Raw genomic sequence first — 24,393 nt, 5'->3', positions numbered from 1 at the left:
TGTGGGGATGGCTCGGGCCCTCCTCAAGCAGAGGGGGATGCCGGCTGTCTTCTGGGGAGAGGCGGTGGTGACGGCCGTCTACATCCTCAACCGCTCGCCTACCAAGGCGCTCGACGGCAGGACGCCGTACGAGGCTTGGCATGGGCGCAAGCCGGCGGTCTCCCACTTACGGGTCTTCGGCTGCCTCGCGTTCGCCAAGGAGCTTGGTCACATCAGCAAGCTCGACGACAGGAGCACTCCGGGAGTGTTCATCGGCTACGCGGAGGGCTCGAAGGCCTACCGCATCCTCGACCCGAAGACACAGCGTGTGCACATGGCGCGCGACGTTGTGTTCAACGAAGGGCGAGGATGGGCGTGGGACAAGGCGATGGACGACAGATCGGCTCCGACGTACGACGACTTCACTGTCGAGTACGTCCACTTCGAGGGAGCTGGGGGAGTAGGCAGCTCTTCTTCGACGATCGTGTCTACCCCAGTCCCCGAGCCTCCACCGACCCTGGCGCCTGCTACTTCGACAGCACCACGTTCTCCAGCCAGGACCTCGGCTGCGATGAGTTCTTCACCGGCTCCACCACAGCCGGCAACGCCACGCACTCCAGCACCGACAGGCACCTCTCCGGGCACGTCTACTCCAACACCAGCTCGTGTCGAGCACAGCCCGGTTGAGCTCGCTACTCCGCTCTCTCACGACGAGGAGCGCATCGACGCGTACCACGACGGCGAGCCGTTGCGGTACCGTACGATGGAGAACCTTCTCGGCGATCAGCCGGTGCCGGGACTGGTGCCTCACGATCTGGAGGCGCAGTTGCACCTTGCGTGTGACGACGGCGAGCCTCGGTCGTTTGCAGAGGCCGAGAGACACGCGGCATGGCGCGCCGCGATGCAGTTGGAGATGGATGCGGTTGAGAAGAACCGCACCTGGGAGCTTGCTGACCTCCCTCGTGGTCACCGAGCGATCACCCTTAAGTGGGTGTTCAAGCTGAAGAAGGATGAAGCCGGCGCCATCGTCAAGCACAAGGCTCGCTTGGTGGCACGAGGTTTCGTGCAGCAGGAGGGGGTCGACTTCGACGACGCCTTCGCTCCCGTGGCACGGATGGAGTCCGTGCGACTCCTCCTTGCGCTAGCTGCCCAGGAGGGCTGGCGTGTTCATCACATGGACGTCAAGTCGGCGTTCCTTAACGGCGACTTGAAGGAGGAGGTCTACGTGCACCAGCCGCCGGGATTTACGATCCCTGGCAAGGAGGGCAAGGTGCTCCGCCTGCGCAAGGCCCTCTATGGCTTGCGGCAGGCACCGAGGGCATGGAATGCCAAGTTGGATTCCACGCTAAAAGGGATGGGCTTCGAGCAAAGCCCGCACGAGGCGGCCATCTACCGACGGGGCAGTGGAGGAACTGCTCTGCTGGTGGGTGTCTACGTCGACGACTTGGTGATCACCGGCACCAAGGATGCGGAGGTGGCGGCATTCAAGGAAGAGATGAAGGCCACCTTTCAGATGAGTGACCTGGGACCTCTCTCCTTCTACCTGGGGATCGAGGTGCACCAGGATGACTCCGGGATCACGCTTCGACAGACCGCCTACGCCAAGCGCGTCGTTGAGCTAGCTGGGCTCACCGACTGCAACCCAGCTCTCACTCCGATGGAGGAGAGGCTGAAGCTGAGCCGCGACAGCACGACGGAGGAGGTGGACGCTACGCAGTACCGGCGTCTTGTGGGGAGCCTTCGCTACCTCGCCCACACACGGCCGGATTTGGCATTCTCCGTCGGCTACGTTAGTCGGTTCATGCAGCGACCGACGACGGAGCACCAGCAGGCTGTGAAGAGGATCATCCGCTACGTTGCGGGGACTCTCGACCACGGCCTCTACTACCCTAGGTGCCCTGGGGCGGCACACTTCGTCGGGTACAGCGACAACGACCACGCCGGCGACATCGACACCAGCAAGAGCACGAGCGGGATCCTCTTCTTCCTTGGCAAGTGCCTCGTTAGCTGGCAGTCGGTCAAGCAGCAGGTGGTGGCCCTGTCCAGCTGCGAGGCCGAGTACATAGCGGCCTCCACCGCTTCGACTCAGGCGCTCTGGCTCGCTCGACTGCTTGGTGATCTCCTCGGCAGAGACACTAGAGCGGTGGAGCTCAGGGTGGACAGCAAGTCCGCTCTAGCCCTGGCAAAGAACCCCGTTTTCCATGAACGGAGCAAGCACATCCGGGTGAGATACCACTTCATCCGAGGCTGTTTGGAGGAAGGGAGCATCAAGGCGAGCTACATCAACACCAAGGATCAGCTTGCGGACCTGCTCACCAAGCCTCTTGGGAGGCTCAAGTTCCTTGAGCTCTGCTCCAGGACCGGGATGGTTCAATCTTCCCACAAGACGACGCACAAGACTTAGGGGGAGAATGATGGGATAAGTCCTTGTGCAGCACATGGTCTTTGTGGGGCTGCCACATGGTGGTGGTCTTGCTGCCCATATGCTTTAGGACAGCATCTAGGACACTAGGACAGCATCTAGGACAGCATCTTAGACTAGAGGACAGCATCTAGGACAGCATCTTAGACTAGCATCTTAGACTAGAGGACAGCATCTAGGACAGCATCTTAGACTAGCATCTTAGACTAGCATCTTGGCATATGCTTGGCTGGCCATGGGCCTATAAATATGTATCCCCAACCCCTCAGGTTGGTATGGCATTTGTGTGAGAAATAAAGGAAAAATTGCCCCAACTCCTAGTGTCATCCTCTCTCGATGAGAGTAAGAATTCAGCTACTACCAAGAGCAAGAATTCAGCGACTAACATCTTATCCTTGGAACATGAACTACTGAAGCTATTGTCAAAATTATGTTTTTAGGTGATTGTACCTAGAAACACCTTTGCTAATGAACCATTTATTATCTGTGCTTCTGTACAAATGTTGTGAAATTTGAGGGGCATGTCGGACCAGTCACTGCTATGTCTTTCTCTAAAAATGGTTACTTCCTAGCGGTATGTATATTTCCATAAAGCAACGTGCACAATGTTGAATTTCTTTATTTTCTGACATTTGTGCCATCACTTCGCAGGCTGCTACTCTTGATGGTGTCAAGCTTTGGGATCTTCGGAAATTAAAAAATTTCAGGACCTTCTCTCCCTATGATTCAGACACGGCAACCAATGCTGGTAAGGAGCTTACAAGATTGTGAACAGCAAATGGTGCATGTGCTTGCATATTTGTAGTTAGAGCTAATGGGGAGGGTCACTTGATTTATAAAATTCACCATCTAAATATTAACTCATGGACAACATCTAATACTCTATTGTCCTTTGATGTGGAATTTGACTGTGCCATTCGCTACCGGTATAATTTATTGGTTCTTTAAAATGGGTTTAATTATATGATGTATAACTCTTTCTGAATGCAATTTACCTACAACTAAACATGCTACTGTGATGTATTATTATCATAAGACATAACCAATTGCTTTATCTATATTTGGAACTTCTTATAAGATACCAAATTGCTTTTTACGATAACTCTGGTTTAAAAGCATCAACACCCATTAGTTGTAATGATACTTCTGCCTATCTAAATAGCTCAACATAACACTCAGCGATGGGCCACGTCGCGTGCCAACGGCACGCCATTTTCTAGTTTTAATATGAATTCCAGGAAGAAAGTAGTACAATCAGTATTTAGCGCTTACTGGTCATCCTTAAAAAAAATTCAGGAAACATATTCTCTTTCTCTCACCTTAGCAGTGGCCATCCAGATATTTTTGAATGTAGAATCATCTATAGGATCCATGATGTGGCTAACCTGGAAGTAAAACAATATTATGTAAAAGATTGAATAATGCACTTGATATTATTGTCTGCTACAATAAAGAGAAGAAAACATCATCAAACATAAGATTGATTGGGGAAACAAATCTCAGCTGAAAACCGGTATTGTCGGCAGGGCCCAAAATTTGTGTGAACCAGTGAAATATTTAAGAATTTTAATTTTAAAATGTAAAAATATAATCTTTCACAGGGTGTAGCTAAAGCAGAGAGGACATCTACCCATGTAGTGAGAGGACATCTACCCTTGTAGTGCCTTAGAGCTGCAGCACCCACGGCGTCAGGGGTTGTCATATGTTCAGACTTCAGACCCAGGATATGCCAAACTTTTTACGTTTTAATAAAATATATTGGAATGACAGTTTCTGAAATTTCCTGCTACCAGAAATCTTGATGGGGGCCCAGAATATTTTCTACCAAGATTCTAAAACCTAATCGTGATACACTAAAATATCTATCTCATATTAGAGAATTAAAAATGGCTTTCATAAAGTATTACTTTACAGAGAAAAGTGAAATTTATGTCAACCTTTCTCATGGAGTGAGTCACTAAATGGAACAACAACAGATTTTTTTTTTTTCTTTCTCATATCCCCACTCTTCCTGAGGCCCAGATTTTTGGCAACATTCATTAGCAGCTGTGAAGCTGATAAAACATAACCATACTACTGACTGTCCAGAGATCTTTGGAAAGATTTTACATCGAGACTCCTCACATTACCTTTTAAAAAGGTAAATATTATTTTGGCATATTGAGAGTTAAATAGATAGAAACAAGCATGACTATAGCAAGAGTATGTTTCTTTGAAAACAGGAAATGCAACCACCAATTTAGTGATAAGGATGGCATTATCGTCAGCATCCACACCAGTGAAAACAATAACCGAAACGCTCATATCAGCAATTACTATTGCTTTCTGGACTATTGGTAAACATCAGAATAATGGTATATTGTCACTCCTAGAATGGGGGCAGCAATTTAAGCAGTTTGCTTTCATATCCATGGAGCAAAGATAACTCAAGACTCCAAGATCCTAGCTAGCTAATTTTCTGTGACAACCCAATTTCCCCTCTCTCTCGCTGCCAATCGGGCGCACTCATCATAACCATCCCCTACCTCCTCCCAATCCTTTTTCCAACCGAATCCGCCGGCAGCCGCATCAATTCCCATCGACCCCACGAGGAATCAAAGCAATTCATTACCGATTGAAGCCTTGAATGGAAACCAACGACCGCTCAGTAAAGTTGTCAATCAAATTCGCGAAGGAAACCGCGCGGATGAAAGGAAACCAACGCTAGATTTCTCGCTGCCGCATTAAGACCCCAATCAGTCGATTCAATCCGCCTTTCCCCTCTATAAAACCCAACCAAACCCTTGGCCAAGCTTCTTTGCACCCTACCGTGTCCAACACCCCAACTGCCGTCATTTTGCGCCACCAAAGCGACCTCGCGACGCCGCCGTAGCTCCGCTACACCCCGCTGTCATTGACGTGACGCTCCAACCCACCTCGACGCCATCCGAGCCTTCTCCCGTGTTCACCGACCTCACCTCGATGTCCACGACCGTTCGCCATCGAGATTCGCCGCCACAACTGAGCCCTCATTGTCGCCGAACCTCCACCGAAGAAGCCCACTATCGTCGAGCCTCCTCAAGCTTCCTCAACATGCCACAACCCATCAAACGAGTTCGCCGTCGACACCTGGTCGCACTCCGTCGCTCGTCATCGAGTTCCAGCCACCACGACGACCTCTCCAAGCTTCTTTGGCCGTCTTCCGCCGCCACCAAGCTCGCCATTGACCTGTTCGCGCCAAAGCAGAGGTAGGAAGCTCTCTTCGCCGTTGGATCATCGTAGATCGGCTAGGATTAGATGTTAGGATACCCCTTCGCGTTAGTCGATTAGAGCCGTCCGATTAGAAATCAAGGTCTAGATTTAAATAGCCTAACCCACAGTCACCCTGCCATGTCAGCAAGCCACGTCGGCGTAGTTGTCCTACATGGCATCCCAGTCAGCCGAGCCGAGCCTAGTCAACAAGTCCAGTCAACAGTGATGTCAACATTACGCAGTAAATCCAATTTTCCCATTAGAAAATAATTCACAAAAGTAGAATATTTTGAAAAATATGTTTTCGGTTTAGAAAAAATTCCAAATATTATATAATGGTTTAGATAAATGTTTTTAGCTCTGCATTTTATTTCTGTAAATGTTATTTGATGTTTTTCTAATGTAAAAATTATTGCAAAAATGTTAGAATAAATGTTTTATTTTAGCAAATGGTTTAGAAAATCTAGATTAATTTTGATAATATTTAAAAATGTTTTCTTTGATAAAATAAATGTTTTAATATATAAAAATTTTTATTCAGTTTTATGCTATTAAATAATTTTGGAAAAATTTAAATAAATGTTTTAGGCTTTTTAAAAATTAGGTTCAATTGCATAAAAATAGTTTTCTTCGTTTTTAGCAGTTTAAAATTCGTTTAGCCGTAGTTTTCGTGTTGTTGCTCCAATTTGGACGATTCTTGCACCCAAATCTTCCTAAAATCGTACCCTAGCTAGCATTAGTGTTTGTTTGTTTTGTTAGCTTTGTTTGGCGCTTGTTCTTAGTGTGTTGTTCTCTCCGCGTGTAGACAATCCTGTCTCGGAGCCATTCGAGAATTTCCAAGACCAAGGCTTCGGTGGTTTCGAGCAACACTTCGGAGAAGGCAAGTGTCCTTGAACATCTTGCGTCTATTTTTATAAAAGTTTTGTTTTACAACTTGCATGCTGGTTAAATATGATATCAAATGATTATGGTTTACTAGTATTTTCCCCAATATTCCTTGTAGCCTAGAACGTTTATCATGTTATGGGTAGAATATGCTTAGTTGTGCTTACTCATAGATAGCGTAGGTTGATAAATTGTTTAATGATGTGGAACATGATGTTAATGTTGGTAAAATGCTTAGACTTGGAAAGTAGGGTCTTTGCAAGTTGGCATGTCGGTTGGCCTGTGGATGTGTTCCAGGCAAGACGGTTGGCTATTCGGATAATTGATTATCTTCCTGTGTTGGTTGATGGCGGTCTTGCCCAGATCATATTAAGAACCAGTTCGTGGAGCGATCACCCATAAAAACAGTACAACCACAAGCCTGGTATGGGGCAGACCTAACCGAGTAATTCGCTATTCTCTCAACATTGTGGAGATAATTTGGTGGTGCAAGGATGGAAGGGTGTACTTCCTAGAACCGTAAGGTGCAAAAGGAAGCTTCTGGGGTGGAGTGTACTCCACTTATGTACGGCGGTGAAACCTCAGCGGTCGACACGTGCTGAGAGATGCGTTGGAAAGACTTTGCAGTGGATTCCTAGCGCACACCTCGGAAGTGTGTAAGAATCATCCGTCGGCTAACAATTACTCGGCAAAACAGGAAGACACGTCTTGTAAGTAAATTGTACGACCTCTGCAGAGTGAAAATTGATATATTAGTCGTACTCACGATCATGAGCGGTATGGACTCCTCACATGATTAGTCGGATGGTTTCGGATGGTTTGGATGGTCTTTGGTTGGTTCGAGTGGATCACAGTGGCGGGAACTATGATTCAACCTTAGGTATTGGATACAGGTGTATTGAACCTCAAATGAGGAGTAAGGTGGTTGGAACCTTAGCTTAAGTTTTAAAAGATCTTTCACAGAGTAAATATGTTGATTTTATAACTGTTATACTACTAAAATAGCATTTATGCAAACAAACCCCTGAGTTAAGCCATTCTTGATATTAGCCCTATGTCATACTTTCCCACACTTGCTGAGTATTCCATGTACTCAGACTTGCTATACCCAAACAATGTTGCTCGGTCAGGGAAGATTTTGAAGACTTCATAAAAGATGGCGCACTCTAGGGCGTGTTCTCCGCCGATTGCCTGTAGTGTCGCCTGGAAGATTGAAAACTACGCTTAGCTCCGCTGTATTGTTGATCCCTTTCTGTAAGAACGAAGATACGTTTAAGTAAAGGATATTGTTTCTGTCATTCACTTATGGCGTCACTGTATATATGTAACTTGATCCTAGCATACATATAGCTACATTCGGTTTGGTCTTAAAACCGGATGTAACATTTTCGATAATTTTGAAGCTAAGGGCTTGCAGATTCTTTCTTTTTTCACCTGTACATACACTTATTACATAATATACTGCATGGGCCTCCCTGATGTTTTCCGTGCAAAACAAAGATATGCGTGCACATGCAGACCCATTCAAAAAGCCATGCCCCTTTTAAGCAATGTCAAAGTACATTACACTCACATACCACAAACAGCATTCGAAAAACAAGCTTGTAACTCAAAACAAGTATTAACAATAATTTGAAGAGTGATTGCACTTTGGCCCATGCGAACTGAGCAATACCTCGGTTGGTAGTGCTTCCGATTGAGAGGCTGCCCACGTAGGCTCGAACCTAGGTGCTCGCGAGTCATATGAGTACCTTCCTAAAGGGTTCAATACTCCCCTCTATTAAGACAAAGCCAGGAGGACGTCTTCTCCCTGTGGTTGAGTTTTTTTTGAAACTTTGTCCCATAAAGACACTATGGTCGCAAACAAATCAGTGATAAAGCACGTTGTGCCAGTTAACCCCATATAAACTTGCCAAATAGTTTCAGTTTGCCAACCAAAATGGATCCGTAGACAGGGTCAAAACGACACATGTTGCTGTCACCTTGGGAGACGGACTCAGGCTATGAATCTGATCAAGTGGATTATGAATCTGATGAAGTGGAGGACCATGGACACACTGGATTGCTTGAAGTTTTTTGGGCAAGCAAGCATTCAATCACAAGTTGGCTAAAAAATATGTTAGCCTAGAAAATGTTAGCTCAAGATATGTTACTAGACACTTGTTGTGATATGCAATGCTCAAAATTTTTTTCCTATGACAACTGAAGGATGGATAGTAAATGATGTAGCAAGAGACCAATTTATGAGACTTATCAAGTAAGCCACTGGGAGCCAGCTCGAGTCTCACTGTCGAGGTGGCAGCCATATGTGCCAGGTTGGTCCTGCCTGTGGGCCCAATTCGTTGGAACAAGGGACTGAGAGAGGTTTAGAGCTAATGGTGGGGCAAAATGAAACTGTTTGGGGGGTTTATATGGGCTTGAGTAGAAGAATATGCTTCGTGGGGTTTTTGCAACCATGGAACCTCTATATGGAGCAAAGTGCAGTTCACTCTAATTTAAAACATGCTACTTTGGCATGTGATACGGTTAGGCACGTGTTACTAGAAAGCACTGAAACAAGGGTGACTAGCGTATAAATTGCACAGGAGAAATGCACATCCTCATTCCATCACTTCTACACATAATTGTTGCTTTCAACCTAACATCAGTACATGATTAACAAAGCATAAAAGGAAGAAAAATAACGGTCAAACCTCTCTTGGATGAAGGCCAAGGTGCTCCGCCCAAAGAGAGAGACGTAGACTTAGAGAGAATTTCCCAGCTTCCCAAGGTCTTCCATCCATTTTGGAATTAACAACTTCTTTGTCTTCAATGACCAAAGCAATCTAGAAGGTTGAAGGGGGGAAACCATCATATAACCAGCACCAGCACAGATTACACAACTATAAATTATTTGCTGCTGACCAAGTAAAGTTTCTTAATTTAGGCCTGCTTTAAGTAATCTGAAATGAAGTATCTTGTTATGCTTATTTTAAACCATGCCTATATTTTACATTTCAGAAACAAGACTGTTCTAGTGACAACATTTGACCTCATAAAATAGGAGGTGCCTACCCAAAATACAATGGATTATAGAACAGGAATATGAAAAATGCATACCTCGGAATCTCTTGACCCAAGCAAGCTTCTATCATTTATGTTAGCTGAGCCTATCAATGTGATGCGGTCATCAATTATCATCAACTTGCTATGTATATAAATCTGCAAGGCAGACCATGTTAGAAGGGTATCCTGAATATTTAAGATGCTTTGTGAAAGATCAAGAACAAAGCACCATGGAAACTAGCACTACATTGGCATAGGTCTTCTATATCATAAATTCATTACAATCAAACGGACAAGAGTGAGGACCCTGGAGAGGAACAGAACATGCACAAAAATGGAAAAGGCTCACTTTACCTGATTAGTAACAAAGGGACCCCCATCACATAGTTTGCCATGGGATCTAAGACCATGAAAGGAGATGTAATCATGTGCTTTGGGTCCAATAACATCAAACAGATTCTGAAGAATCGAATTTGGGCCTCTACATATAGTCCGGTATTGCCAGTGCATAATTGCCCTCACTGATGCAGCTCCACCATCATCAATGCCTCCCTGTGATGAGATTATGTAAGTAACCAAGCATCAAACATACTAATAATTGCTAGCAGCAGATTACCTGAAAACCAGGTAAAAGAGGTATGATGATGATGGCCTTAAAGCGCCTTTTCTCTCTTTCAGCTCGAAGTATACGCCTGTACAATGCTTCCAATACACGGTTTTTAATCATATCATCTCCTGATAGGCCCGATATGAAAAATTGATTCTGCAAAAGGCCAGCCAAGAGAATGTTAAGACAAACTTGGTGGTATATGTTCATTGATAATTAACCAGGTACAAAGTGTACACGAAAAAGTGATAATTTTGTTTGAAGCACTTAATTTGTTCTCGAACACATAAAATGAACAGCTGCAAAATAATCAAGTGAGAAGAACACATGGTGAACACGAGTTTCAGATCATTATCTATTAATACCTACTAAAATTCAGAATTTGATTTTAAATTGGTCATACAAGAAAAAGTTCAACCTCAATGTATACAAAGTGTTCTGCCTTTTCAATTAGAGAAAAGTAGGCATTGTGAATGCTTCCTTCAATGTGAGTGGTCCCAGCTGACCACTGACCAACACTCCTGACAACCTGAGCCAAAAGATTGATTCATTAGTTACTTAAGAAAACAATTGCTGCAAACGATAGACATCTAATTTAGTGTTAGTATACAAGCATGTCTGAAACAACAGGACTGAATTTTCTCACTCGTATGCACACCATTTTGAACAAATGATGAGCACATAAGGGGTATAACCATGCCATAGCAAGTTTAATGGGCAAATTTACTCAATTGAATGGAAATATATACCACGTCCACACTCAAAGCTGATTGTATCTGCTGATCCATTTGGATATGAGTTTAAATCACCACTTTATACTTTGTCACATTATGAAAATCTGACATAATCCATCACAAATAAATAAAGAAAAATCTTACATTACCAAGAAATGCAGGAAGTGCTATACCTTCCTTCACAAAGGCCAAACTCTTCTAGGTTCTAACTAAAATTAAATAAATTTAGAGCCTATGTTCTTGTAAACTAGTAAACCGAAAGCAAACAGCACCAAGAGTCTGAGACTATCTAAGAAGACTAACAGATAGCCCTGATGCTGATACATTTTCTGCGACATGTAGTTTTATTCGGCACAGCAACAAACAGCTGTAACACATTTGACATAGAAACAAGAGACAGTATCCACTACACCAAATTTACTGACCTGTTTCAATCACCAGGATCTGTATTTATAGCTGTTCTGTCTATGTTAGCATGTGTCCAACCTTTTTGCATTAGTACACCAGCTGTTTGTATGACAAATAATGCCTAGCCTAATAGCACTGTGGTTGATATCAAATTTGAAATAAAATCATTCTGCGACTTTCCATGTATGCCCCCATTCATGTTGCATCTGTTATAATGAAGAAAAAGCAGTCAAGTTGTTCTTTTCTTAATGAATTAATGTTTTATTAACAATATAACCCTGAACAACTCCAGACTGCAGGGTAAATCACAATCTTTTGAGATAAAAACTTGTGATTCGTGAAGTATAGGTATATATTATTAAATAGTATAAAATTTGCAGAAGAGATTACCCTGTCCATAGATACTCATTCCTCAGAGTTTAGTAATTAATTAGAAATCTATTGCGGAGTACCATGTACTGACCTGACAACGACAAGTTGCCCTTGGACTAACTTGTCCAACGTCAAATACTGAAGCAACCTGGTCTCCTCGCTCCTGCATTTCCCACCATTTCTTGTCCATGTGCTGCCTATCCACTTTTGATGAATCAAAATGTCTAATAGATGACGGCTCAAGGGGACTGAGATTGTCTACAAAACTTCTCATAGGTAAATCCTGGTGAGAAGAATCCAACTTTGCCTTTCGGTTGAGTAAAGGCTGATTAAAGCTCTTTTTGTTTAGGTGATCTGAATGGTTAATGTCTAAATCAGTCACATTTAAATCCCCATTGGATAATTCCTGAGGTTCAAGCTCTTGAGGTAAAAGCAATGGAACGTCCTGGCATGATGCACGTGATGTCGAGGAGACTGGCTTTCTAACGTCAACATCCTTATCATTATACTGTTTACCCTCAGCCTCACCATTTGCTTCTTTGCTTCTGCCCTTGTAATGTGGAATTACCATGTGGTGATGAGGCATCAGTAAGGGAATCGCTTGCTCATTTAAAGCTTTGTTCCTCTGGAAAAAAGTAACAGTGAATTTGCAGTAATGATGAGAAACTATTTCTACGCTGAGTAGACCAATGAAACTAACTAACCTTTGCATAATTCCAGCGCTGAACAAAATGCCTCGCTACATCACGACAAGGTGGACCATAGATAGCACACTGTACATCGTGCCAAGGCATGCGGGGATATTTAGTACGGTCCAGCTCATCTTTCATTGTGTCCTCCCAAGAATTTGGCTCAGATTCCCTTATTTACAGAGATAAACTTTCAGTAAACTTACAAATTTAAGTGTCAGTTGGGAACTTTGTCCGACGCCGCAAAAGCTACCGTAAGGATAAAAGACAACATCATTATTACCTGGGATTGTAGTAGTCCCTCCCTGGCCATATCACAGGAGGATAATCTGTAACTTTGTGTTCAGGACTGTCGTACCGACCGAAGCATAGATCAAGACCTCCAATATAACATACTTGATTATCAACAATCACAATCTTCTCATGGTGCGACCTTAAAGCCAAAATAAACAGTCAAACTGTCAGAATAAAACAAGCTTTTATGAGAATAGGGAAAAAGCAACTGTGAAGTCATTCATACCACAAGTAAACACCACTTGAGAAATGATCAGGGTAACGCAGAACTTTGACATTCTCATGAATGTTAAGTAGCCTTTGTTTACTGTACAAGCTATTAATTTTCAATGCAAGAGCAACTTCCTTGTACAAGAGAATGTAAATCTGCATAAGTGCCAAAGTTCAAAGTCATCCAAGATAATAAATTAATTATCAATAGCTAGCGACAATCTGAATTTACTTCTGTGTATTAACTTCTTTAAAACAATATTTTTAATCCAAAATGAACGTTGTTTGAGCTCCGTTCAATACCATAGTTATTACATGTTTTGCCCTATTGTTCATTCATTTCTCTAACATAATCCAAAACTGATATGGCTTACGGATCAGCAAGGAAGACTCGGCAACTCGCCCTCCAATGGAGGCTCTGAGATGCAATTAGGGTCTAATTCTTGCTTGCTTTATTGATTATACGGCTGGCATTATATAGCCAGCCTCCTAACAACCGATGCTAACAACCTTGTAACTCAAACTTACGACTAACAGGTAAGTCTTATCTCTAATTTGCATGCAAGCAAACTAACAACCCGACTAACAATTTTATCTCTAAGCTGCATTCTTTTTCCCCCTCTTCCAAACATAACTCCTTCCAACAAATGCGCCCACAACATTTCCACCCGCCTGGCGAAATAGCTCATCCTCAAGCTGGAAGTCAAGGTAATTGGCGGTGAATTCGTCTAGCTTCTCCCAAGTGGCGTCTGCAGGAGCCCAGCTAACCCAGTGCACCAGCAGCTCCCAAGTACCACGGTTGAGGTGGGCCCAAGCGATGGAAGCTGGAGCTGGAACAGCATGACCATGAACAATGTCCGGCAGAGGAACAACTACGACCGGGGGATCGTCGTGATGCTTCTTCAGGAAGACAACGTGGAATACGTTGTGAATGCATGTCTTGGGAGGGAGATGGAGCCGATAAGCCACCTAACCAATGCATTCCTCAACCTGAAACGGGCCATAGTAGAATGGTGCGAGCTTTGAGTAGGCCTTACTGGTGATGGAACTCGCGGTGTGTTGCTGCAGACGTAGCCATGTCCAATCGCCGACCGCAAATTCAAGGTCACGGCGAGAGCGGTCATGGCCCTCCTTCATGTGGTCCTGTGCCTGAAGAAGGTGCTCTCGAATATCCACCAAGAAGAGGTTGTGCTCCTGCAATTGCCGATCCACCACCACGACACGAGCCAAGCCCGACTCATAAGAAATCAGAGCTGGAGGGGTGCGGCCATAGACCACCTCAAATGATGTTGTCCGTAGTGCCATTTGAAAGGACAAATTGTAGCTGAATTCAGCTCATGGCAGCCAACGGAGCCAACTGTGGGGACGATCACCGGCGATACAACGAAGATATACTCCTAAAATCCAATTAGTCACCTTGGATTGCCTGTTTGTCTGGGGGTGAAATGCAAAGCTGAGGCGGAGCTGAACACCCGACAGTTTGAAGAGCTCAGACCATAGGTTGCTAGTGAAGATGGGATCACGATCGCCGACTATGGAGCAAGGGATGCCATCAAGGCAAATGATGTTGTCGAAGAAGGCTTGAGCGATCGTCATTGCAGTGTACGGGTGGCTGGGCACGATGAAGTGAGTGTATTTAGAAAATCTGTCGACGACGATGAGGACCACAAATTTGCCACCAACCTTTGGAAAACCTTTGACAAAATCCAGCGCTATGTCTTCCCAGACCGCACATGGTACATTGAGTGGATTGAGTAGACCCGCCGGATGTAAGTGCTCAGTTTTATTCCGTTGACAAACAGAGCACCCGCGAATGAAGTCACGGACACAGCGGTTGTTGTGTGGGTTGTAGAATGATGCTCGCAGTCAGATCAAGGTTTTCTGGATGCCCTTATGCCCTACGTCGTGCGTCATCTCCAGAATCAAGGGCCAAAGGGAGGAGTCAGGCAGAAACAGCCGACCATTGTGCAGTACGAAGCCATCGACCATAGACCATGCTACGCCAGCCCTCCCTTGTTCAATCTCCTGTCGCTTGGCCACCAGCTCCAGCAAGGAGGCTAACTCCACGTGGATATCATTGAAGAGTGTGAATTCCGACCGAGATACGGTGCAATAGAGCATCTGCTGCCACGTTTTGCTTGCCCGACCGATACTCAATGGAAAAGTTGTAGCTGAAGAGCTTGCTAACCCACGTGTGTTGCGGAATAGTGGACAAGCATTGGTCGAGGAGGTACTTTAAACTGAAGTGATCAATGCGGACGACAAACGGCCAAGCCCAAAGATATGGCCTCCAATGCCGCACAGCCTTGACCAAACCAATGAGCTCGCACTCGTAGGCAGCCAACTTGGCGTTGTGAGGCACCACCACCCTACTGAAGAATGCGATGGAGCTGAGTCCTTGATGAAGAACAGCGCCGAAGCTAGAGCCCGACGCGTCGCAATCGATGATGAACGACTTGGTGAAGTCCGAGAGCTGCAACACCGGTCTAGTTGTGAGTGCGCGTTTAAGCGCTTCAAAGGCCGTTGCCGCCTCAGTCAACCAAGTAAAGGCCTCCCACTTTAACATCTTTGTCAAAGGAGCCGCCACCATGCCGTAGGACTTAATGAATTTGCAGTAGTACCCAATTAAACCGAGGAAATTCCACAGTGCACGCACTGAAGTCGGTGTTGGCCACGCTTGCACCACCTCAATTTTGGTCGGGTCCATGGCCACTCCATTACCCGAATAATGTGGCTGAGGTATCCGATCGACATTTCTCCTAACGAGCACTTGGAACGCTTGAGCGCTAGCCGGTGCTCGCACATGAGCTGAAAAACGACGCGGACATGCTGAAGATGCTCCGCCTAGGATGAGCTATAGATCAAAATATCATCAAAGAAAACAAGGACGAAATGACGGATAAAAGGTTTGAGAACATCGTTCATTAGTGCTTGGAAGGTCGTTGGCGCATTAGTAAGGCCAAACGACATAACCCGAAACTCAAAGTGTCCTTGATGAGTGCGGAATGTCGTCTTCTCGATGTCCGGTGGATGCATCAACGCCTAGTGGTACCCGCTGCGGAGGTCGAGCTTGGAGAAGAAACGGGCACCCTTGAGTTCGTTGACGACAGGGAACGGGTACTTGTCTTTCACGGTTTTGGCATTGAGTGCACGGTAGTCGATGCAAAGCCGCCATGACTTGTCTTTCTTGCGTACTAGCAGCACCGGGGAGGAAAATGCAGAGGTGCTCGGACGAATGATGCCCTGGCGTAGCATGGCATCGCATTGCTTCTCGATTTCGTCCTTGAGAAGCTGCAGGTAGCGATACGGACACAAGTAGCGATCCTGGCAGAAAGTGGATGTGATGATCGAGCCGTTGTGCTAAGGGAAGACCCTGTGGCTCCTCGAAGATGCCCGCAAACTCAGCCCGCAGCAGGGCTAGCACGTCGTGAGCATCCATGGCGTGAGCACGCAGCGAGGTGTTGGCCTCCATACCGTGCAACCTGACACGGTGGTCGTTGCGCCAAAATGCCATTGACGGGCGTTCAAAATCCCATAAAATTGGCCCTAGGGTGCGAAGCCATTAGCAGCCCAGAACCACTTCATAGCCATCGTGTGGGGTGACGTAGAAGTCGATGTTGAATTCCTCCTGGCCAATGCGAACGCGAACACCTTCACAAATGCCCACGCTCGGCACACGATCACCATTAGCTACGTTGACACTGAATCCCAGCAGGCTGGTGGGCCGGCCGAGGCATACAGCGGTGCTTTCCGCCAGAAAGGAGTGGGTGGAGCCAGAATCAATGAGCGAGCGCAGAACGGTGGTGCCAATGACTACCTCGAGGTGCATCGTTCCGCCCTCGTTTACGCCGATCAGTGCGTAGAGAGAGATCTCCACGCCGTCGTCGATGTAGCCTTCATCCACCGCCGCGCTCTCATCAAGTTCCAATAGATAGATGCCCTTCATGGTGCAGTGTCGTAAATGTTCCTTTGAGAACTTTTCGAGACAATTGAAGCATAGCCCTTTCATGCGGCGATCAACCATCTCAGCTTGAGTGAGGCAGCTAAAGCGAGTGCCGGGAGGTAGGACCATGCACGACGGTGTCGATGCCACTACAGATGATGTTGATGTCTGTGATGCAGCCTTGGATGTAGTTGTGAGAGCAGAGGACACGCCACGGGGCGCAACGGTCCGAGCCTGCGGAGGCGGACGAGCTGCCGTGCGTGGTTCATCATCCTCGACCTCCAGACCACGCTCATAGGCCCAAGAAAGGCTCATGGCATCCTCGAGTGTGATCGGGTTGCCTGAGCATGGAAGAATTGTTCACAGCGGTGCAGCCATGTGATCGGGTCTTCGGTTCCATCGTAGTCAAGGAAACGAAGCTTGTGGATCGTTGGCATAGAACGCTGGATTTGGATGCCGCCGATGCCGAACTTCTCGTCGCGGCCACGAAATTCACGCTTTGTGCCGGAGCCGTTGCCCTTCTCCAAGCGCAACGACTGGAGTTGGTTAACAGCCACGTCGAGCATGGAGTTGCGAGTCTTGAGGTGGCTCAGCTCGGCGTCGGCGGCCGTCTTGGAGTCCTTCACAAAGGCGGCAAGGTCGCTCATGGTTTTGCGCAGGTGGTTGATGGCAGAGTCGAACGCCTCTTTAGTGATCGGCAGTCCCATGATGGGTGGGTGTGGTGGGATTTGACTAGTGGATCGGTGATGGCAAGGAAGGGTAGTGCTGGTCGCAGGAAGGAGATGGCTCTAGATACCAGATGATATGGCTTACGGATCAGCAAGGAAGACTCGGCAACTCACCCTCCAATGGAGGCTCTGAGATGCAATTAGGATCTAATTCTTGCTTGCTTTATTGATTATGCGGCTGGCATTATATAGCCAGCCTCCTAACAACCGATGCTAACAACCTTGTAACTCAAACTTACGACTAACAGATAAGTTTTATCTCTAATTTGCATAGAAGCAAACTAACAACCCGACTAACAATTTTATCTCTAAGCTGCATTCTTTTTCCCTCTCTTCCGAACACAACTCCTTCCAACAAATGCATCCACAACAAAAACTAATAAGGGCATTTGGTGGAACATGCTGCCTCGAAAAAACAAAACAACAAGTCCACATCTATTTTGGTGATAGCCGATACATGGGGTAAACATCTACAACTGACTGGGTTGACATAGAAGTGGAACTGGCAAGGGTTTCTTCATAGTTCAAACACCATGCACTTTACATACCAGGTTCCCGACATTTTCTGATAAAATAAAAATAAAAAACATCACAGTACCTGTACACCCTGCTTAGCTCTTGCTTCCAGTAAAGCATCAAGCCTAGATGACCCATGATGTTGGAATGGGCGCCGAAGATACAATTCTGGGCAGAGCCACCAGCCAGTAATAAATATCTGCACCGAATTTTAATTATCTTAGATTTTTTTTTTAAAAAAAAATTACCTTAGGTGAATGCAATCTGATAGATATTTATCCTCCAGTAACTGTTCAAGGAACTCAAAAGCTAACCTCTGATTTAGCTTCCTCAATGGAAGAGGCAATAGCTTCGAATGCAGCTTGCCCATCTATGAACCATTGCACCATACTTCCATCTTCCATCAAACCCCTTGGTGGTGCAAATGAACCAAAACGATGAGGATAACACCAGCCCTCTGGAGGTTGTCGAGCAGCATTTATTGCAGTAACCCAGTCCTTAACTTTAGTAGAGCTTCTAGTACGTAGCTTTATCGTCCGACCACCAGAAGATACCTTTCTCCAATGAATATCACTGAGTTTCAGACTCGATAGGAAAAGAAAATGTGTAATGATGTATCGAAAATTGTACTGCCAAGTTGATTGTATTGTAGTGAAACCAACGTCAACAGCTATTGAGAATTGTTTGCTTTTTTTATCCTATCATCTATGCAAGGTACCTACAAAAGGTATTCTGTAAATGAACTAGAAGTTTCTACATAGCCTTCTACACAACAATAGCAGTCCCATGCATGAACCTGACGAATCAGCTTGTCCCAAATGGTTGTGCAGATAACAATGGATTTCTTATGATAAATGGGAATACTAGGGCAGAATTTGACTGACAAACTGAAAAACTGTCAGATGATTCTTACAATTTTATGTTACAGATATGGTATTCGATGCAAAAATAGGGTCACTCGTAAAACTGACACTTATAGTTGTCGGTCTAACAAGATTCTAAATTCAGCTGTCCTATCAAGACATAACAACAGAATTCACCAAGATTCTTCTACCACGGAGACAGAAACTAATAATCTCAACCTAATACATTTTTGTTTGACATTGCCATGGATTTTGAGAAGAACTTGTGCTTTCTATTTTTCAGTCAGCAAAATCTAACTAGAGTTAGTGAAGGATTTTGTAACAAACCAGATTTCAAAACCAACAAGGCACAATACAACAATCACAAACTAAGATATATATAGAGTGTGATTGGTTGCATGGAGGAACTGAACCTAGCTTAGCTAGTTGAGGGTGTGGATGTACGCCCAGATCACCTAGGTTTGAGTCATCTTCGACGTGGATTTAAGTGCCTATTTCTTCTTATTAACAACGCCACCTAGTTCCTCCTAGATTGGTCAAGGTTTTTTTTTTCTTTTTTGTGATTGGTTGCCTGCGCAACCTCCCAGCCAGGCTAGGCCCTAACCCAGGCCAAGCCACACATGCTTGAGCAATGCAAATACCTGGTTTTTGGTTGCCCTATAATAGCTTAGCCTGTATGCCCAAGCTGGTGTTTGGATGCCTGTGTAAACTGGTTTGCTATGTGCATTTGGCCACCCATGTGCGCTCCGGCTGCACTAGCCGGGCCTAGCCACGCGAAAACGGCCGATTCGGGCGTGCTAGCTAAGCCTAGCTAATGGGCCACTTTTGCATAGCCCGGGTGCTGTGCACCCAACTAAACACGCTGGTCCTGCATTCCGGAAGCCTGGATAGGTGCTAGGCCAGGCAACCAATCACACCCATAACTTCTTGCAGCGTTTATAAACTTTTGCCCCCAGCTACTATAGCGATTTTGGAAATGTCTAGAAAGGTTTGAGATAATAACTAATAAAATTTGATAAGTATCAGATAGGGTCCTTTTGGACTTGTGGCCTGCTAAAGATGTTTCATGATTAAGCTTAGAGAGGTAGAATGTTACGATATAATTATTTAAAGTTTCATAGACTTTAAAACAACTGGGTCTTATATATCAGGAAAAAAAATGCTAACTGGAAACAATTTTTAATGGAAAAAGTACCTGGAATCCAAAATGCAACGGGTTCCGTTCTTTAATCTCTTTTGCTAGAGAGATCTGCCCTTCTCCATTTATATCCATGTGTGGCAATGCATCAAAAATAATGACATCTAAAAGCTTTGGATCAAAAGGATCTTCAAGCAAAGCCAAGAATCCTGGCTTCAGGACAACCCAGACCTATGGCACAAATATTCAGTTGAACAACTCATATGCAACGATGACCACATAGCTAAAAACAAAACATAACTACCAAGTATCAGTTTGATACCTTTTGCCAGTTGCTCTTGCAGCAGCTGAACAATCCGCATGAACAACATTTCTTTTTACGGTCCTTTTGAATTTTTGGCAAGTGTCCAACTGAAACATAGTCTTCTTTTAGCTTGGGCCCATACTCAGGTAAAAATGACAAACATGAAACCTCCAAAAACTTGCAAACCTGTAGTACGAAAATTTGAACATAAAGCTAATTAGACAAGTTATTCTCATTAACATTGTAATTCTGCATTACTAGCGAAAGTAATATAATGAAATGTACAAAGCCTTTGGTACCTCCCGTGACTTGACAATATCCAAGTTCCCAAAGAAATGGTTCAAATATTCTTGCATTGCAACTTTAGCTCGATCAGAAATAGAGTGTTGACGTCCAAGAGCTGGTCGGATAACAGGCAAAACAGCACTTGAAGGAACATTTCTGCCACAACAGGTTCAATGCCTTGCTTACTGCATGCATGGAATAATATATGGAGACTCAACTGCTCTAAATTAACATTGTAATGTGATAAAGCATAACTATATATCAGATACTAGTGAATTGTTTATAATACACTAGCATCATCAATATATAAAAAGGTTTACCTATTTCTAATGGAGCTTTCATCAGATTGTGGAGGAACATTCACATCGTCTGCTTCATCCTCATCATGTACTACTGGCATATGCTCCCCAATTCCCAAATTTTGGAGCCATTCTTTGACCTTCAACAGCAGTATAAATAGTTAACTCGGTGCTGTAGGCATAAATAAGATATTTCCCATCATGCTGACATTTATCCAACTGTATTTAACTAAAAATTACAAAGTGCAATGCCCTAAACGAGGAAGAAGTAGGTGCTTAAGTCCAAAATAAAATATATCTTTTTAAGAATAATGTTGAGAACCACATTGTTTGGGGTATAAATAATGTTACAAGATCTGACATTTTAACATATAACCAGATTAATTGAGCAAGACTAGGTGCATATGGGTTTACTAATAAGGATAGGGATCACAAAAGGTAAAGCATTTTATCATCTGTCATCTACTACTACAAAATATACACCAGTTTCCAAAATATTCCCTTTTTCTTTGCTGGTATATCTAATCTCAACCCACTGTTCTCTATCTTCCCTCCTACTTTCATGCACATTCCTGCTGCACAAATATTTCACATTAACGTGATGATCGCTTATACCAAATAAATGAGTCTAGTTCAATTTTGAAACAACAACATTTCTTTTTGAATGGAAATAAGAATTATAGATCCATTGCTGTTTAACCTAAACACTTGATGAACAAAGAGAGTGCCCAAACTCTTCTATTGTCATCCATTTCTTTTCGAATGCAAAATGATGGTATCAAGTAATTCACTTTAAAAGGGCCGCTATGTCTTGAAAAGTAGTTTTGTAAAAACAATGTCATGATGGTCACATTACTAACCTGTTCTTGCTTCTCATGGAATTCTTCAAGGAATTCACGCCTCTTCAACGCAAAGTGCAGATAGAGAACCTCTGAAGCTTTCTTATATAGACGCCATCTAAACTGGTAGTTGTGAACATTAATCGGTGTGGATATGACACATTCGTATTTACAGAAATAGTACACTGAACTCAAAAAGAATAAACAAGCATCACAAGCAAATAACATGAGTATCTTGGGTACAAAAAATACACATCATATGTAGATAAGGTATGAAGACCACAGGAGTTTCTTAAATTCGTTCTTTTCTGTCTGTCTTCTGTTCATGTGTGCACAGACAATTTGCTCCATGTGGTGTGTTTATTCTATTAACTTTGAACTGATTGTGAACATGTGATCAACAAAGGTCCGTACTGCATATTAAGGTGAGAAGCAAAAGATACCAGAGACTGTTTCAACAATCTGTTCGCAACTAAAATGGTTACTTTGCACTGTAAGAAAAGGATTAAAATGGCAGAAGTATCATTGATTTAAGATCCATTTCAATACATATCTTCAATGCAAAATCGCCCTTTTTTGTTCAGAATTGAACAAAGAAATTTCTTTTACCTATTTTTCGGGGCTTAAGCGTACGTGTTAACTAAAAACAAAAATAGATAATTGAAGGCATGCTATTTAACAGTATAACATAAACTATATAGTATATACCAATGTCAACCAAGCCAGCCCCAACGATTGGATTTCCATATAACTAAATTCACCAGCCAAAAAACTTGTAAATAAAGTGAGTGAAAATTCAGTATTCAGAATGCTATTTTCTATTCTCCATATGGGTTGCCTAGGAATCGAACTCGGAACTAGTATTCTCCAGCCTCCAAATAGAAATAATGGATTAATGGCATATACATTCAGATAGAAGCACCAAAACGTCCAGTTGATGTAATAAACTTGAACCCACCACTGCTAATCTCTCCAGAACGTTAAGTTTAACAGTAGAATTGTTTGGAAGCAGGAAGTCAGGATCTAGTATTACGCAGATCAGCACATTTGAGTGTATCCACCCAACTCAAAAGTCTCATCCAGTAATCTCTCCAACATCAAACAATGGAAAATAAGCCTCCTAACAATTTACAGATATGTATTCTGTTGAGATAGCCAAAGGCGCACTAGTCATACATATGTTCTCAGAAAATCAATCCCTATTTCCGATGCTTGAATCCCATTATGTATGCCGATCACTAAATCAACTACACAAGGCACTTAAAAAATGTAAACTGAATCATTAGCTCCGTTTTTTCTACCCAATTCAACCAGAACGTGTAACTTGATCGTGGATTCCAGCAGAAGTGCGTGATTCCAGAGTAATCAGCATAGCATCACATTTAATCCACACGATTTTCCAGGATTCCGGGGGCTGAGTTCACCATCAATCGATCCAAAAACAAAACCCCAAAACATATGGAATCCGAAGCGAAGAGGGGGGGCGGGGAGGAGGATCCGCAGACCTGCTTGTAGTGGACCTCGATGGTGTAGGACAGCAGCATGGGCGTGATGTCCCCGGCGTCGGGACGCGACACGGCGACGATGGACGCGCGCGGGAGCTCGTCGAACACCCGCGCCGCGTCGGGCACCCGGAGCGACGCCGCCGCCGCCGCCGCCAGGACCTCCGGCCGTCCCTCGGGCGCCGGCGCCTCGCCCTCGGGGTCCAGGTCCGGGTCCGGCGGCATCCGCTCGTACGGGTGGTGGCCGAGGCGCCCCGCCGGCGGCAGGCGCTCCAGGTTCATGGAAGCTTCGCGGAGGACGCGGGGCAGGTCGGATGGCTCGATCTGATCGGCCGGCGCGATCCTGCGTGTGTTTTTATTGGACGGTCGGTCGGCGTGGTGGTTTCCTCCTTGGCGATGCGGGAAACGCGAGCACCAAGGGGAGGGGCGGAATTCAGAGCGAAGGAAGCTTTCATGGCAGTTGGACTGTGGAACGTGGCATCTCAACGTTGAATTCTAGGCTGTTCAGCCACGGATTTGGGGAATTTGGAATCGGATGCAAACGTTGACGGTTCCGATAGAAAAGGAAGAGCTGTGACCAAATGGCTCAAGTGTCGTGTCGATGTCCGCTCGGTGTGGGATGCAAATTAACAAATATAAAGATATACATAGATCCTCTTTAATTTAACTAATATAACTATTTTTAAAAAAAAATTGCTTAATTTTAAAAAAATATTTATTAAATTAAATATGGTTGGTTGGTACTATTAGATTAATTAATTTGCACGCCTAACTCAGTCCACAGGATTTGGAGTCTAGGCTCAAAGTTGGTGTCCCCTAACTTTCGTATTACACTAGTGTCTTGCGCGCGCCTTTGCGCGCGAGTGATAGCAGCGCTGTGAAGTATAAAGGTATATTTTGCTCAGTTCTATTTTTTTATAGTGAAGTATTAGATAAATGGGAGTCAAAGGATTTAGAGTATGTACTGTTAGGTTTTTTTCCTTTGTTATGTGGTTATTTAGCAAAACTGATGGAAATAGTTTCAGCAGTGGCGGAATTTGCTGAGTGAGTAAGCGGTGACAAAAGTAAATGCAGAATGAAGATGGGGAGTGGTCACAAGG

The 24,393-nt window shown here is 44.5% G+C and overlaps 1 protein-coding gene across 5 annotated transcripts in view; it reads right to left on the bottom strand.

Moving 5' to 3' along the window:
* The window catches only part of LOC133885129 (phospholipase D zeta 1-like), a 29,657-nt gene extending 5,764 nt beyond the window's left edge, over positions 1-23,893 (bottom strand). The window contains exons 1-19 of one of the 5 annotated variants that reach the window (XR_009903194.1): positions 23,297-23,893; positions 21,813-21,914; positions 20,974-21,092; positions 20,668-20,809; positions 20,387-20,554; positions 20,122-20,295; positions 18,378-18,617; positions 18,146-18,262; positions 12,893-13,032; positions 12,656-12,805; positions 12,388-12,544; positions 11,775-12,308; positions 10,588-10,698; positions 10,179-10,325; positions 9,917-10,114; positions 9,617-9,718; positions 9,211-9,342; positions 8,193-8,327; positions 3,721-3,786 (exon numbers count right to left, since the gene is read on the bottom strand). Coding sequence is in view for 4 of the 5 variants with exons in the window: in XM_062324781.1 (XP_062180765.1) it covers positions 7,665-7,769; positions 9,211-9,342; positions 9,617-9,718; positions 9,917-10,114; positions 10,179-10,325; positions 10,588-10,698; positions 11,775-12,308; positions 12,388-12,544; positions 12,656-12,805; positions 12,893-13,032; positions 18,146-18,262; positions 18,378-18,617; positions 20,122-20,295; positions 20,387-20,554; positions 20,668-20,809; positions 20,974-21,092; positions 21,813-21,914; positions 23,297-23,575 (3,117 nt within the window). In the remaining variant the exon portion in view is untranslated. Of the gene's footprint in view, positions 1-3,720; positions 3,787-6,213; positions 7,770-8,192; positions 8,328-9,210; positions 9,343-9,372; positions 9,460-9,616; positions 9,719-9,916; positions 10,115-10,178; positions 10,326-10,587; positions 10,699-11,774; positions 12,309-12,387; positions 12,545-12,655; positions 12,806-12,892; positions 13,033-18,145; positions 18,263-18,377; positions 18,618-20,121; positions 20,296-20,386; positions 20,555-20,667; positions 20,839-20,973; positions 21,093-21,812; positions 21,915-23,296 lie in introns of those variants that run through there. The other 4 variants (XM_062324780.1, XM_062324781.1, XM_062324782.1 and 1 more) reach the window with 4 other exon arrangements.
* Between the last annotated feature and the right edge of the window lie 500 nt (positions 23,894-24,393).

The sequence above is a fragment of the Phragmites australis genome, chromosome 11, assembly GCF_958298935.1.
Source record: "Phragmites australis chromosome 11, lpPhrAust1.1, whole genome shotgun sequence".
NCBI lineage: Eukaryota > Viridiplantae > Streptophyta > Magnoliopsida > Poales > Poaceae > Phragmites > Phragmites australis.
The sequence above is the reverse complement of the archived record's forward strand: the minus strand, read 5'-3'. Positions and strand labels throughout refer to the sequence as shown.